Below are 15,353 nucleotides of genomic sequence, written 5' to 3'. Positions count from 1 at the left end.
AATATTTAATGAACTAAGATCTACTTAGCCCATGCCCAATGAAAGAAACTGACCCACATATGATCCACCCCTTCATTATTGTCAGAAACAATTTTTTTTTTTTCAGAGCAAAAAAAAAAAAAATTTATTTTTTATTGCAAATATAAATATAATGATAATCCATATTCATATTCGAATAATTTAAATTTTTATAAAAAAAAATTGTAATTCAAGAATTATTATTCATCCACTATGTTATTCAAGAATTTTTATGAATTTCTTTTTTCTTTTCTTTTTCTTATTATTCATTTTCTATGTTATTCAAGAATTACATACTTACATTTATATTGGTGTTACTAGAACTCGTGGTCCTTACACCACCCACATGATATGATATTTATTCAATATAACTGTTAACTGATCTAACCGAATTATATCTGTCTACAACAAATACCTACATGTATAAATATAACTTGGATGAGATATGGATATAAAATTGGAAAATAAACAATAAATTTTATATACGCAACTCATTGTGCATCAAAAATACAATTTATCATTTTCATTTTACAAAACATTACTGTATGATCCAGTTCATAATTTCCATTACAACAAACATGTAACAAATTACCTTTCTTGTGCTTTTGTATGTCCAAGAATCAATTTACTTCTTTTTTTTTTTTCTTTTTTTCTTTCTTTTGGGTATTAAAGAATCAATTTACAGTTGAATATCTTAAAAAGAAGGAAATCAGAGGAGATCAATGCATGTCATCTCAAAGTCATCCAAATGTATAAATGAGGGTAGATAGAAAGACATTAATTTGCCAACAAAATTGCCAACTTTTCCCCCAGATCTTTAATTATATAATATTTTTATGTGCTTTCCATAGACTTTTGAAGACAGAGAGTATTTGAAAATGGTCAGTTTTTTGGCTTTTCTACAAAGATATGAGAAAAATTTAATAATGGAGATAAGAATGGACATAACTATACGGAAAGGTCTCATACCTTCCGAAAGATGAGAAAGTTTAATAATTTTTTATACTGATCATGTGGACAAGACAATTAAAGTGCACATTAATTTACACTGATCATATGTATAAAGTATCATGCTGCACAAGCCTTAGTTTAGATGCAAAAGCAGAAAAAATTCAGGGGTAATAGTGGGATAATCTATATATATAGTTATTGTCATACAAGGTTTGTCTTATATTATTAAATTAAAATTCATATTTAGTAATTATTAGATTACATTTAAGTATTAGAAGTAAATATTTAAAAAATGATCAAATATAAATATAATCACATATTAGAACCTTATTTAAAAAAAAAAAAAAATTCTATCAGGATTTATTGGTTAATAAATATAATTTTAAATATCAATTTTTCATGCTATCCAAATATTAAAAAAAAAATCTCATATTTTTTTAAATTATTACAATAATCTTTTTTCTATTTTAATATCTCAAACTTATGACCTTTTAGTTATAGATGTTACTAGCTGAGTTAAATTCACTTAATAAAAAAAATCTCATATTATTCTTCATATTATTGAAGAATTTATTTGAATCTGATTTTATAAATATATTTATATCAGATAATGACCAAGGACTCATGCACAAAAAAAAAAAAAAAAATCAGGTGGAAGTTGCCTGCAATTTATGGGTCAATATAAAAATATTGTTAAGACATTTGGGCTTTTGCCGTGCTAATTTAATTTAAGAAGCGATAAACTGCAATTTCAAATAAAATTTATAGGACATTTCCTTTTGGGTAATAAGATTCATAAAAAAAAAAAAATGGTGCCAATTAAATTTAATCTAAAACTGGAATATAAAGGGGATTTGGCACCGCCAGTAATTTTGGCAATTTTTGCAATTTGTCCTCCCAATTTTTATATTTGTTATCTTTAGTCTCAGACTTATTTGTTATCTTTAGTCTCTAGTCTGTATGAACGGTGTAGCCTAAAAATAAGATGTTAACACCGCTTATGTTTTGAAGTCATTGGTTACTTAATTAAGGTTTCATTTGAAAAATGTAAAAATTAATTGAAATTTGAAATTATAGATTTAAGGAAAAAATAAATCTCAAAATACTATAAAGTGGAAAATGAATACTTTGAAAAAATATCATTTTAAATTTTTTTAAGGAATCAATTTTATATATTTTATTAAAAAACAATTTTTATTTTCAAATTTTAAAACACAAATTAATTAATTACTTATAAATCTTAAACATTCTAACACTAACCATAATAATACTGTAAAAAATAATTCATAGAAAATAGCAACAAATTTTCAAAAAATCAATTCTTTAAAATTAGTTTCTCTCTATATTTTAATACTTCCCAAATTGAGTATTACACTTAAATTGTGAAACCAAAAGAAGATCACATAGACGACACGTGACGTGACTTTTAACATCAAAACGAAAACAGTGTTAACGTCTTGCTCCTGGGCAATACAATTCACAAAGATTATGGGATAGAGGTGATAAATATAAAAGTTGGGGAGCAAATTGCAAAAATGACAAAAGCTTAGAGAATATGATATAAAATGGTTATTTAACAGGAAGAGACTAAGCAACATTCATAACATGAAAGCCTGACATTTTGGCATATACCAGCTTGTATTTGGTACCAAAAAATTTGATGATAAAGTATTGAGTAAGAAACCGTAGCATTAAATAATACTCTTTATAAGAATAGATATATAAAGTATTAGCAGCAGCTACATAATTAAATGGTAGTAAATGGGAAAATATTAATAAAGTAGAGTTTAACTACTAAGATAATTCATTGTTTTTTCAGGTAATATTCTCAAGTTCAAATAAATAAAAAAAATTAAATGGATTTATCTATGAGTTACATGTTATCATGTTTATATATTTCTAAAAAATTGAGGATAAATCAATAACAAAAGTAAATGTTACAGTAGGCAATAATGGAATGATGGCATCACATGTTTATAACACTTAAATTTTATATGCATTTACTAATGTTTATTAATTAGAAAGTGATAAAATAAAAAATTAATTCTACAAAATTAGACTTCGATTTTGATAATTTATCATTTCAATTTCATAGTAATTATTATAACATTTTTAATAACATATTAATGTGGATACATTATTGAACATATAGATATGTCTATATTGGATCTGAATTTATCTTTTCTAAGGAAGGGCCTAACAAAAAGTACCTATAATTTTGTTGGTCATCTAAAATGATTTAATTGAAGATGTGAACTTGACCGAATGAGCACAGTCTCAAAAGTGTGTTCTTTGGAATTGATACTAGATGATTAATAAGGATTTATTACATCCCTACTAACGGTTACAACTTTTTGGAGAAATAATTGCATCATCCTAGATACACTTTGGAGGTGGATAGCAGATTTCTTTATATAAGATAAAGTAATATAGCTTCATTTTTCTAAATGAGAAAGAATTATGTATGTGCATTATTTTTATTTTTATTTTTGTTGTTTTGCGGCCATTGCTGCACTGTCACTCGAACCTAAACAGGAATAGAACAGAATAGAAGTATGGTCTTGACCAGTTCGGCTGTGACATATATGTATTATTGAACATATAAATGAGCTTATGTCGATATCCAAATTTGTATTTGAGGGCTCAAAAAAATACGTGTCTAGCAACATCTAACCAACATTTAACCTGAAGATGTGAATTTGACTAAATAAGCAAAGTTTGCAAAGTGTGTTCTTCTACCTGATATTGGTTGACATGTTTAGATGGTTGAGTGCTAAACCGCGATAAAAATTTATCCCATAATTTATTTTCGTTTAAAATTGGTTTACAGCGTGTGAATTTCTATGTATCACTGGTTAAGGATATCAAAATCTTTTTTATTTTATTTTATTTTAAAAAAGGTATCGAAATCTGAACAACTAATAAATCATGATTACCACTAATATGAAGGTAAAAAATGAAACATACCTTAAAAAGAAATAATAATAATAAAGTCAATAAGTAAAGATTCAAGGTAAACAGTGGAATAATTTTAGCCCAAAAAAAAAAAAAAAAAGGTAAAGAGTGGAATAAAGAGTTTAAATTATATTTACCGAATTAAAAAAAAAAATGAAAATTAAAAAAACCGAAAATGAAATTTCGAGGCCTCCTTGTTATCTGAGAAAACCCACCTTGGCATTACATTGATTTTCCTTGGAAAAACCCTCTTTCTTCGTTTTTGTCATCTCTCCCTGAAAAAAAGGAAAAAAAAAAAAAAAATTTCCCTCCCTTTCTTTCTCTTCTGCAATCGACCTTTCGAATTCTCCTCCATCGGAAGGCCCGTTAACCTTTTAGGGTTTCTTCTCCGTTTGCTACTGAGCTCATCCAATCCGGTATGCTCTGATCCCTTTCATTGATTCTCTTTCTCTAATTTCCTTTTTCTTTTTCAGTTTTTTTTTTCTTTTTTCATTTGAAAATGATTAAAGATTGAATTTTTCCATACATTCCTCACGATTTGCAACTGAACCACTACTGGAATGTGTGGTATTGCTTATCTACTATTAAAGTTTAATGGAAGTCGATGTCTCTGAGCTTGCTTCAGCTAGTGATATTTTGTTCAGAGAAATAGTGGCTAGTTCTTAATTCTTGAAATCAACCAAATTTAAAGTTTGAATTGCTTATTTTATGTTTTTCCATTGTTGAAGGGTGGATAAAAATTAGAATGTTTAAATGAATAAAATAAGAACAGAATATGAAAACTGAGAGAAATTAGCTTTGAAACAGAACCCACGTTTATATGGCATTGTCCGTATAAAGAATTGACAATGCCAACAATATTAGAGATGTTTCCATTTTTATATCTCCCTTGTTTCCAGAGTTTTTCAAAAGCAGATTTTAGTTTAAAATTCAGGGTTTTTGTCAATGTTCTGCAAAAGATGGGATATTATTGAAGTTAAAGAACAGTATTTCCCTGGTGTTTTATCTTTGGTTAATGCCAATAAAGAGAAAAAAGGGAACTCTTCGAATTGATTATTAACCTAATTATGGTTTACAATGGAGGTTGTAAAACAACAAAGTGCATCATCTGAAGTTTGAGACAGAGTACCATGAAAAGTTCAAGTTGGATTTACTATAAGCTGTGGAATGTAATTTGTACAAAATGAAGAGATTTATCTGAGGTTGCAGGGATTACAATGACAGAAAAGAAAAGAAAGAAAAAAAAAAAAAAAGAAGGAAAAAAAAAAATGGCGAGTATGTGTCATGTCAAAGTTCCCAGTAAAGATATAATGATAGTAACAGATGATATGACCATGCTTCGAGTTCAGTGGCAAAACAGGATTGGCCTAACTGGCTGTTAGCTGTATTATATTTGTTTTTTCTTTCTTAATGAATCAACAAGAATTTTTAAACTTTTGAGTTCTTGTTTGATGCTTATAACCTTGCTTTTGAGAATACAGAAAACACGAGCATTGCTAAGCATGCATGCATGTTTGTATAAACACTAAAAAACGATGCCTATCATGTAATTCAGATTAAGGATTTTAAGGCAAGAAGAATAATTCTATTTGGTTGCTAAATTATTTAGATTTCAATATGTCAATTATGGAAGTCTTGCGGTGCTTTAGAGTATATTACTTAACATCCGTAACTAGATTCTTGGTTCAGCTTTACAGGATGGAAGCTCAGGAGCATAATGAGCATACTCAAGAGAAGAAGATGCTTCCACCCCCTGTTGGAACCTTTCAGACTCGTGAAGAACTTATTAAACATGTCCGTGACTTTGCCCTGACACAAGGATACATGGTTTCCATTAGGGACTCTTCCAAGGACAGATATGTGACACTGGCTTGTGATAGAGGTGGGGTTTATCGCAAGAGGCTCAAAACTGGTGAAAACTTGCGGAAAAGGAAATCGGAATCACGCCTTACAAATTGCTCATTCGAAGTTGTCGGCAAAAAAGATGATGACATATGGATACTCAGCATTAAAAATGGAGTACACAATCATGAAGCTTCAAATGATACTTCTGATCACCCTTCCTGTCGCCGTTTTAGTGAAGAAGAGGTAAAAATAATAAGAGAACTGACTGCAGCTGGTAAACGGCCACGCCAAATCCTCAAGGCTTTGAGGCAAAAAAACCCAAATCTAGTATCAGATTCCAGAAATGTTTACAATGTTAAAGCAAAGATCCGTAGAGAAATGGTATCAGGTAATATGCTAGATTTTCTGCATTAATTTCCTCATTCTTTTCCTGCTGAAAATTCAATTTTGCCTACTCAATGAGCTTGAAGCATGACTTTTATCAATAGAACTCTGATATGTTATATCTTATCAAACTATGGCTTAATAACAGCTCAAAGAAACTCCATTACAACATTTATGGGAAGACATCACTCATTCCTTTAAGTATCACCTAGATGGCTAAGAAATATAGAAATATCATGTAAAGAACAAATAAATCTTTAAAATATAATAAGACATGATATATTGAACTTTTTCTATTAATAAAATATTGAAGTTCATCTTTTCTGATAAATATAAACATTGTGATGTGTCTATTAATTTATTATAAGTTACTAATATATTTAAATTATTTAGAAAGTTAACAAAATAACTAAATGTTTATTTTATATTAAACACAAATTAATGTTAATAGTATGACTAAAAATGAGAAGAAATTATATTTTATTGAGATTTGTGATACATATTGTAGTAAAAGATTGAAAAACTATTAGACAAGAAAATTGTAATAAACCATATAAAGAAAAAAAATATTAATAATAAAAAATAAAAAAGAGACAGAGACAGAGAGACAGAGAGACAGAGAGACAGAGAAATGCTCTCGTGTAACTAATCAAAGTGTTCAAATCTTCTAGTTAGTTTACTTAAATTTTTGTACTTTTTCTCTAAATTAATTTTATATTCAATCACAAATTGACAAAAGCAAATAGCCTCTTCTTCTTCTTCTTCTTCTATTCCTTTTTTCCCCCAACTCATAAACTTATTTTATTTGACCTCTAGCAAAGCAAATTTTTTTTCACCCCAAAGTTTTCATTTCTTAATATTAATATTCATTAGAAAAATAAAGGTAAAAATTAAATGCTAATTTTTTCATTAAAAAAATGAATAGTAATTTACAAAAAAAATAGAATTTTTAAAAAAGAGGAATAGAAAATTTTGGATTTTGGTAATTCAGAAGTTGGATATCAAAATTTAAGGGTTCATTAAATGGTACATATATCTAGGACGAGAATCATGAACCAAAACAAGTCGGTGAATCCTTCTTCCTTCATGTATGGTATGGATAAGCGCATTGAGGGCTAGAAATGTAATTACAGGCTTACCCTTAAACAGTAATATTACACAGCAACAGTTCACTCATGGTCATGATCAGTACTGAAGGAAAAAGAAGAGGGAAAAAAATCTGCTACTATGACAGTCATTACTTCTGGTAAGTTTCACGCAAATGTTTATGCTGTGCATGGGAATGGATATGTGAATCACTGTCACCCTCTCTTAGCAAGTTTTGGAAGTTTGAGATGTTTGCTGAACTGATTCTGAATCTCTGGCGTTATGTGGAAGGCAAGAAGATGGGGTCCTCAGGCGGTGTGGCCACTACATTGACAACACTATCGGAACCAATGGTCCAGAACGGCGTTGCAGGAACAGGGTCTTCTCAGGCGTATTTGGAGAGAAAAGCAGTGACTGATACAAGGGCTTTGGCAGCGGAGCTGTGCCGTCATTTCTACACTCTGGGGTGGTTTTCTGGTACGGGAGGCAGCATTGCCATCAAGGTCCATGATGATGCCATTCCTAAGCCTTCACAACTCATTGTCACTTCCCCATCTGGTATTCGTTCTCTCTCTCTCTCTCTCTCTCTCTCTCTCTCTCTCTCTATGTGATGAGCACAACACAGGTGCATACATGCATAGGTCTGCTGCACAAGTGCATGTAATATTTGTCTTCTGTTTTCAGGTCTTTTGTAGTTTCTATATGGGGGTTCTTTGCACTTGGTATACAAGCTGGTATTCACTACCCCAATCCTTTTAACTATTTAGATGTTAGGGTGTGGGAAAACCCATTGGGTTTGAACATTTTTAGATCAGCATGCTAACCTTATTATCCATTTCAGATTCTAGTTTTGAGGGTTAGGAAAGTTGATGGGACTGGAATTATGTTTCTTTGTTAAATGAGTATGGCAAGAGTGTCAAATCAAACAGCATACTTATTTGGGTATGCAAGAACAGTTTAGTAGTGTATCATCTACCTCAATTCCTTGCACTTGTAAGTTGGTATTAACTACCTCAATCCTTTTAACCATTTGGATGTCAGGGTGTGGGAAAACCAGTTGGGTTTGGACATTTTTAGATTAGCGTGCTAACCTTATTATCCTTTTTAGATTCTAGTTTTGAGGGTGTAGGGAAGTTGATGGCACTGGAACTTTGTCTCTTTGTTAAATTAGTATGGCGAGAGTGTGAAATCAAATAGCATACTGACCTGGGTGTGCAAGAATAGCTTAGTATTGTATCATCTACCTCAATTCTAACTCGTAAAGCATTGGTGAACCAAAAAATAAGACTAAGTTTTGTTGTTAGCAAATTCTTTTTTGAGAATATCTATATCTTATGCAGGTGTTCAGAAGGAAAGAATGGTTACTGAGGACATGTATGTGCTATCTTCAGATGGATTTATATTATTGGCTCCTGTCCTCAAGGCTTACCCTCATATGCCTCCCCAGTGTACTGATTGTGCTCCTCTCTTCATGAAGGTAAAGTTCTGTGTCTTCAGGGGAATTTATATTTTCTCTTTTGTCCATGCAGTGTAATGGCTTTGTTTGGTCTTGTAATTGAAGGCAATAGTGGTTTAGATCATGAATTCAATTATTTTTCTCAACATCATTGTGAGTAACTGTTAGGGAAATAGTTTTTCTTGCTTTAATGTTGTTGCAATTGTTAATCTTGCCATTGCTCAGGAAGAGTATTACTCAGAATAACCTTGCAATGCTACATGTTGTGGTCTCCCTCAAAATTCCTGAATGCCTTACCGTGTGATTTTTGCCCTTCTTTGTTGCATTTTTATATATGTTGGACATGAACTAGTGCAAAGCCTTTTGAATTGAGCTAAAGCAGAATGCAAATATTTAGGGACCTGAGATCCAATATAAAAATTCTTTACTTCATCCGAATCATTAATCTTTTGTTTTTGTTTCAGATGTTGTTGAGCTTATACTAGTTTTTTTAGATGATTTATGTCTATGGTCTTCCTTTCTCTCTTTGTGTTTATTTTTCCCTTCTTTTAAAAAAAAAAAAAAAAAAAAAATGCTGCAGAGATGAATTATAGTGGTTGAACTGTAAAATTAATGAAAATGGCTGGTAATGCTATTTATTTCCTTTTAGGTGTCTGATAATGAATTTCATTTTGAGGAGTGTATGTAAACTTGCATTTATTTGTCAAATTGTCTGCATTTTCTATATCCTCATTTACTTTTCTAGTGTTTATATTAAGCACCTGCATCAGAGGTGAAGTGTTTTTTGTTCTAGAGCTACTTGAGAGTGTGATTTAATAGTTAGAATCTGCTGAAAATTGTCACTTCTACCTAAGCATAAAATATTTTTGGGTTGATTTGATATTTATATTGCCATTTCTTGCTTAGTTTGTTTTTGCTTTTTAATTGTGTATCCATCTTTTCCTATTCTTCAGGTTTTTGAGATGTGTGATGCAGGGGCTGTTATTCACAGCCATGGAATGGAGTCTTGTATTGTAACATTGATTAACCCTTTATCAAAGGAGTTCCGAGTAATCATTTGAACCCCAAAATTTATACTATTGAGTAAAAATTCTAGTTTCAATTTCTTCTTTTACCTTTCTTGTAGTTTATTCCATACTTTTTCACAGATTGTCTATCATGTAATGACCATTATCTTAAGCAATTATCTATGGACAAATTTTATAACTTATGTGTTTGTGAAATTTTGGATTTATTTCGCAATATATAATTGTGGTTTGAAAAATACAAAATTGTTAGTTTTATTTTCTTTTCTAGATTTACTTGAACACCATCTTACAAATATCTTAACCTTGTTATTAAATACAATAAATATCTTAATTATTTTAGTATTGAAATAATTCTGTACTAGTGCTAGCTTTAGAAGTAAAAGAATAGAATTCTCAACCTTTAGTGTAAAAGTAACTTGATCAGGTTCTAGTGTCATATTCTGTGCACGATCAATTTGAAATATTAATCTATTTGATAGGATATTTTTGTTTTAAAAAGAGCTCAACGGGAAGTAATTGTTTACATCAAAGCATACATGTATTCACTAAACATTCCCTTCGTATGATAATTGATATGCAAACATTATATTTGTCTATTATTAAAAGATGGCATAAAAACTAATTTCTTATATGTCTTGAAATTTGAAATCTAGGTTCATCTATGCCATTCTTTTATTCTTTTTATCTCATTTTAACATCTGAGATTGCCTTTTAATTTCTCAGATCACTCATATGGAGATGATAAAAGGAATTCAGGGGCACAGTTATCATGATGAGCTTGTGGTCCCAATAATTGAGAACGCTGCCCATGAAGGGGAACTCATAGAGTCCCTAGTTGAAGCTGTATGTTTCTTTTGTCCATGACTTTGCAAATGGTTCTGCCATCTATTTATTTTATTGCCAGTATTTGGGAATAAATGCTTTGAACAAATAACTTTTTTTGCATTGGTTTTGAGTTATTTTCCCCATGAATGAACTGTCCTTGTATGATGGATGAGGCTAATAATATGCTATTATAATTTGTAATTTTGAAAAGTTAGTGGAAATCTTCTGCATTGTAGTGAATTTGATTGCAGACTGTCACAGTGCCCCAGAAGAGATGTGCATAATCTCCATTAAGGAATAATGTAAACTTTTTGAAAGAAAAAAAGTTCTTGAGATTGAGAGGTGGAGTTAATTTTAAAGAAACTAAAGGATTTTAAGCTAAATATACTTGTAAAATAGAAAGGTTGGTGAAGGTAAATAAGAGAGTAGAATGGGCAATGTATTAATTTGAAAAGACAGACTTCTGTCAGTGTATATTATATAGGTTTTGTAGGATTTTAATCTTATGTGAAAAAGACCTACTCATTGGAAGGACTGAAGATATGTTTGGTAGTGTCTATTACTTGTTATAGTTAAACCCAATTCAATGAAGTATTTGTCAAGTATGATAAGTAATTACTTCTACTTCTTGCTATTGCAAGAACCAAACATTGTATTTCATCATTGTAAAACCCCTTCTTCTTTTGGTGTGAATCTGCATGAAATGAGCGACACTCCTTGTTTTGGTTTGAATCTGCATGAAATGAGTGACATGTACACAATCATACGCTCAGGTATTTTGGTTGTATTTTTGCCTTTGTTGTTCCTTAAGTTTTGTTGACTCCCATCAACAGTTGAAACTTTGATATGTTATGATATGGAGTTTTTTTTTTTTTTTTTTTTTTTTTTTTGGGGTCCCTTTGCTTATTGTTATCTAATTTACATCCTTATTTTGTCATGAAAAAGGGTTTCCATATGTGAGTTAATTGTATTTTTACAGATCAGTATTTACCCCAAAACAACTGCTGTACTAGTTCGCAATCATGGGGTGTTTATATGGGGCGGCTCATGGATTAGTGCAAAAACTCAGGTAGATGATTTTATCTTAGAAACGTAACTTGTGAAAATTGACCCAAAGAAGTTTATTCATACCAAGCTATATGGTTCCCAAGGATTTAGGAGGCTTGATTCTTGAGTATTTATTTTTGGTGAAAACCTTTCTGATATCTCTAACCTGCATATATGGATGCTGAATTCCTTGTTGACTTTTCATGAAAACCGTATTGAAACCTCTAACCTGCCTATATGGATGCTGAATTCCTTGTGGATGGCAAGGTTAGTAACATTATAAAGTTGATAATAGTTTGATTAGAAGGTTGTAATATTTGACTGTAATTAAATAGTCATAAATATCATGCTGGGGGAGCATGGGAGTTCCGTTTTGCCGGTTTCATGTTCCATATGTGTCATGTTTGGTATGATGGATGAAAATATCAATGTCAGTAGAAATATCAAAATCAATAAAAATTGAATAAAATGAAAATTATGAGGACAAAATGTTGACCCTAGTTAATTAATTTTTTGATAAATAGTTTGCTTTTAGTTTAGGTTAATCACCAGTTGGTCCTAGTTTTAGCCTTTAGGGTGACCATGCATGATCTTTTTTTTTTTTTTTTTTTTTTTTTTTTTTCCCCATAAGGGGTTGCCATCTGTTTAAACCTTCTTTTTGTATATTTTCAAGAACACAAAAAATACTTTATTGAGCTTATTACTCTCTTTCAACTTTTCATTTCTACTTGGTTTGAATAATCTTCGAGTGTCACTGTGTCAAGCAACTACCAACTTTGCTTTCTGATTGTAGTTGGAAGGCTTCTACTTGGTTTGAATAATCTTCGAGTGGCACTGTGTCAGGCAACTGCCAACTTTGCTTTCTGATTTTAGTTGGGAGGCGTAGTTTTGTTTATATTTACAATTACATCATTGAGTCAAACTGCCTCCTACTAACTAGTTCTCCTACATTTCATATTAACACCGTGGTATCTTCATTTTTTATTCCATTGAATTCTTAAATTATCAATCATCCTCCCCAGGTCTACATTCATTTGCCATAATATTGTGAAGTAGCCATGAATATATGAGTCCATATTTATTGGCAACAATTATTACATTTCTTTGTCATGCTTTTACTCTAATTCATAAGTTTATCAGGCTGAATGCTACCATTATCTCTTTGATGCCGCTATCAAGCTTCACCAGTCAGGGTTGGACTGGACCACTCCAAGTCATGGTCCTATTTGCAATGTTAATGGATTTAGGGGATGCGGTGGGAATTACAACAGAGCTCTGAAGGCAGGGCCTCTCAGTTTAAATTACATGACTGAGCCATCCCAAGTAAGTTTATATTGTTCTCTACAAAAATAAGAAAATTCGGACCTGGTGTGTCATTGCATTTCTTTGGTGTCTAGTTTCTAATATCTATACCCCTTTTACGAGGCATGATAGGAGATTGTTTCCTTTCTTATTTAAATGGTAGAATCTTATGATTTTTTTTGCTGTTTCTTATGCAGCATTGTATACTTCTTGACATTGAAGGCACAATAATTCCTATATCATTTATAAGTGATGTTCTTTTTCCATACACCCATGATAATGTGGAAAAGCATTTAGCGGCAACCTATGACAGTGAAGAAACTCAAATTGATATTAGTTTGCTGCGCTCTCAAGTAAGATTCTTTTGATCCTTCCATGCCATCTGCTTTGTTGCATCTTTGAGTTGAACAACCTATGTTCTAAGCTCTGGTGAGAATTCTCTTATGAGCTTCTGGTTTCATTAGCAACGCATTCCAACCTGCTCATAGGTTTTCTCTTCCAGTATATTTGCATGGTTGGATGATCCTAAGAGAGATTGCATACATTCTTATTTTTCTCCTTTGTTTTGGCTCTAAATAAATGTTTCTTTACCTATTAACCTATAGAGATGAGGTTTTGTGGTTTCCTTCATCTTGGTGGTCAGCTGGTAGGACCATTAGTATTGTTGCTGTCATAGTTTTTATTGCAAGATTCAAACAATAAATTTGCATATGCATCATTCCCTTATATATGTTCTTATAAATGGTTATTTTGTCCAACATTCTGTTCTTATAATTACTGCTTTTCCATTATTATATTTTCTCTTTTATGAGGAGAGGTGAGGAGATCAACTTTATTAAATAAATTCAACTAAGCAAAAGATATTCCTTTCTTTGACAGATTGAGACTGATTTGGAACGAGGTATTACTGGTGCTGTGCCAATTCCTCCAGATTATGTTGGGAAAGAGTTAGTTATTGGTTCTGTAGTTGAAAATGTAGTAGCAATGATCAAGAATGGCAGGAAAGTCGCTGCACTGAAACAACTGCAAGTAAGTTACATACGGATAAAAGTTATGTGCTTCACTTTGTAGTCTATCATTCTAAATAAATTTTTCAATGTATGCAGGGTCATATATGTAGAACTGGATTTCAGAGAAATCAGTTGGTGGGTGTTGTATTCGATGATGTTGCAGAAGCTCTTGAAAGGTGGCAAAATTCAGGCATTAAGGTATTACATTGTTTAACTGGATCATTTTGCTTTTTGCTTTTTGCCTCTCTTTCCATTTCTTGAAAAGTCAATTTCAATTTATGGAATTAAATGCTTATCAAGATTGGAACATCTCTTGCGCCCTGCATGTGAAAGGGAATAATGTTTTTATGTAACCCAATAGTTTTACCTGTTCTATGGTTGCAAAATAATTAGCCTGGTGATCATGAATTTGTTTTCAAAAAATTTTCTCGGTGACAGTTTCAGCTTTGTTTGGGTTGTACTTAAGAAGAAATATAGAGTGCTTAAACTGTTAATGTTCCTTGTTTAAGGTGTACATATATTGTAGTGATAGTAGAGAAGCACAGCAACTTCTTGCAAATTCTAATTATGGGGACTTGAGAAAGTACTTCTGCGGATATTTTGATACCACAGTAGGGTGAGTTCTATACATGCATCTTTGTTTGCAGATATCGATTCTTAATATGTTAAACTAAAATTCTGTCTCTTGAATCTTATCTGCAGAAACAAAGAGGAAATTCGTAGTTACTTAGAGATTTTGCGAATGGTGGGAGTAGATAAGCCGACAAACATTTTGTTTGTGACCGATATCTTCCAAGAAGCTTCAGCTGCAAGGGATGCAGGTAATCTGTTACTTACGGTTGAAATGCATAGCCTTGTAGTTACTAGTTATTTCTGCTGAAATGGATCCTTTTATTCCTTGGTAGACCCGGTAAGCTATGTTATTAGCAGGGACAAATTGATCATGTCATTAGCAGGTTTCCTTGTACGTTAGTGTCTGTGACTCTGTATGCAACTCTTCTACGGAGTTCACAATTCTAGCTTGAAACTTTGAAACTGCAAATTGAGCCTAACAAATGAGAGAACTTTATAGGTTTCTCAAACCAAAACAATGAGTGATAGAAGCTTACTTGAGTAAATTACACATAAGCAATCTAAAATCAATGATAGAATGAGTATATGATTGATGTTTCAGGTTTGGAAGTGATGATGTCCATCCGGCCAGGAAATGCTCCTCTTCCACAGAATCATGGATTTAGGACAATTGAGTCCTTGTTGGAAATTTAATGCTCGGTTTGGTCTTGATAATTTTGCAATATTTCCAAATGTACATAATTTTGAATTATATGCACATTTATATCTGGTGGAATCTATTTTCAAATGTACATAATTTTGAATATATAATTGTAAATATTATAATATTTTGGTTGTTCAGAACTTTTTTATTTATTTATTTTATTTCTCTTT

General features: G+C 31.3%; 1 protein-coding gene across 9 annotated transcripts; it reads left to right on the top strand.

The window, feature by feature from the left end:
• Window positions 1-4,112: 4,112 nt before the first annotated feature.
• LOC107417426 (probable bifunctional methylthioribulose-1-phosphate dehydratase/enolase-phosphatase E1 2) lies at window positions 4,113-15,307 on the top strand. 9 transcript variants are annotated; one of them, XM_048471369.2, is made up of 14 exons: window positions 4,115-4,340; window positions 5,614-6,157; window positions 7,531-7,797; window positions 8,580-8,716; window positions 9,649-9,744; window positions 10,447-10,566; window positions 11,528-11,617; window positions 12,775-12,918; window positions 13,095-13,250; window positions 13,777-13,926; window positions 14,004-14,105; window positions 14,417-14,523; window positions 14,610-14,728; window positions 15,082-15,307. In XM_048471369.2, the coding sequence occupies exons 2-14, from the start codon at window positions 5,623-5,625 to the stop codon at window positions 15,171-15,173; spliced, it is 2,115 nt and encodes a 704-aa protein (XP_048327326.2). In that variant the 5' UTR covers window positions 4,115-4,340; window positions 5,614-5,622; the 3' UTR covers window positions 15,174-15,307. The 9 variants fall into 9 exon arrangements, with proteins under 9 accessions (XP_048327330.2, XP_048327329.2, XP_048327326.2 ...); XM_048471368.2 differs by having other exon boundaries at window positions 4,116-4,340; window positions 5,622-6,157; window positions 12,736-12,918; XM_048471367.2 differs by having other exon boundaries at window positions 4,116-4,340; window positions 12,736-12,918.
• Window positions 15,308-15,353: the final 46 nt, after the last annotated feature.

The sequence above is a fragment of the Ziziphus jujuba genome, chromosome 4, assembly GCF_031755915.1.
Source record: "Ziziphus jujuba cultivar Dongzao chromosome 4, ASM3175591v1".
In the NCBI taxonomy this organism is placed as follows: Eukaryota; Viridiplantae; Streptophyta; class Magnoliopsida; order Rosales; family Rhamnaceae; genus Ziziphus; species Ziziphus jujuba.
The sequence above is the reverse complement of the archived record's forward strand: the minus strand, read 5'-3'. Positions and strand labels throughout refer to the sequence as shown.

Bases quoted from the DNA above. Each gene is read 5' to 3' on its own strand.
- LOC107417426 (XM_048471368.2), top strand. From the start codon at position 5,623: ATGGAAGCTCAGGAGCATAATGAGCATACTCAAGAGAAGAAGATGCTT. The intron at 6,158-7,530 runs GTAATATGCTAG...GTTATGTGGAAG, and splicing joins CCGTAGAGAAATGGTATCAG to GCAAGAAGATGGGGTCCTCA. The intron at 11,618-12,735 runs GTAGATGATTTT...TAAGTTTATCAG, and splicing joins GGATTAGTGCAAAAACTCAG to GCTGAATGCTACCATTATCT.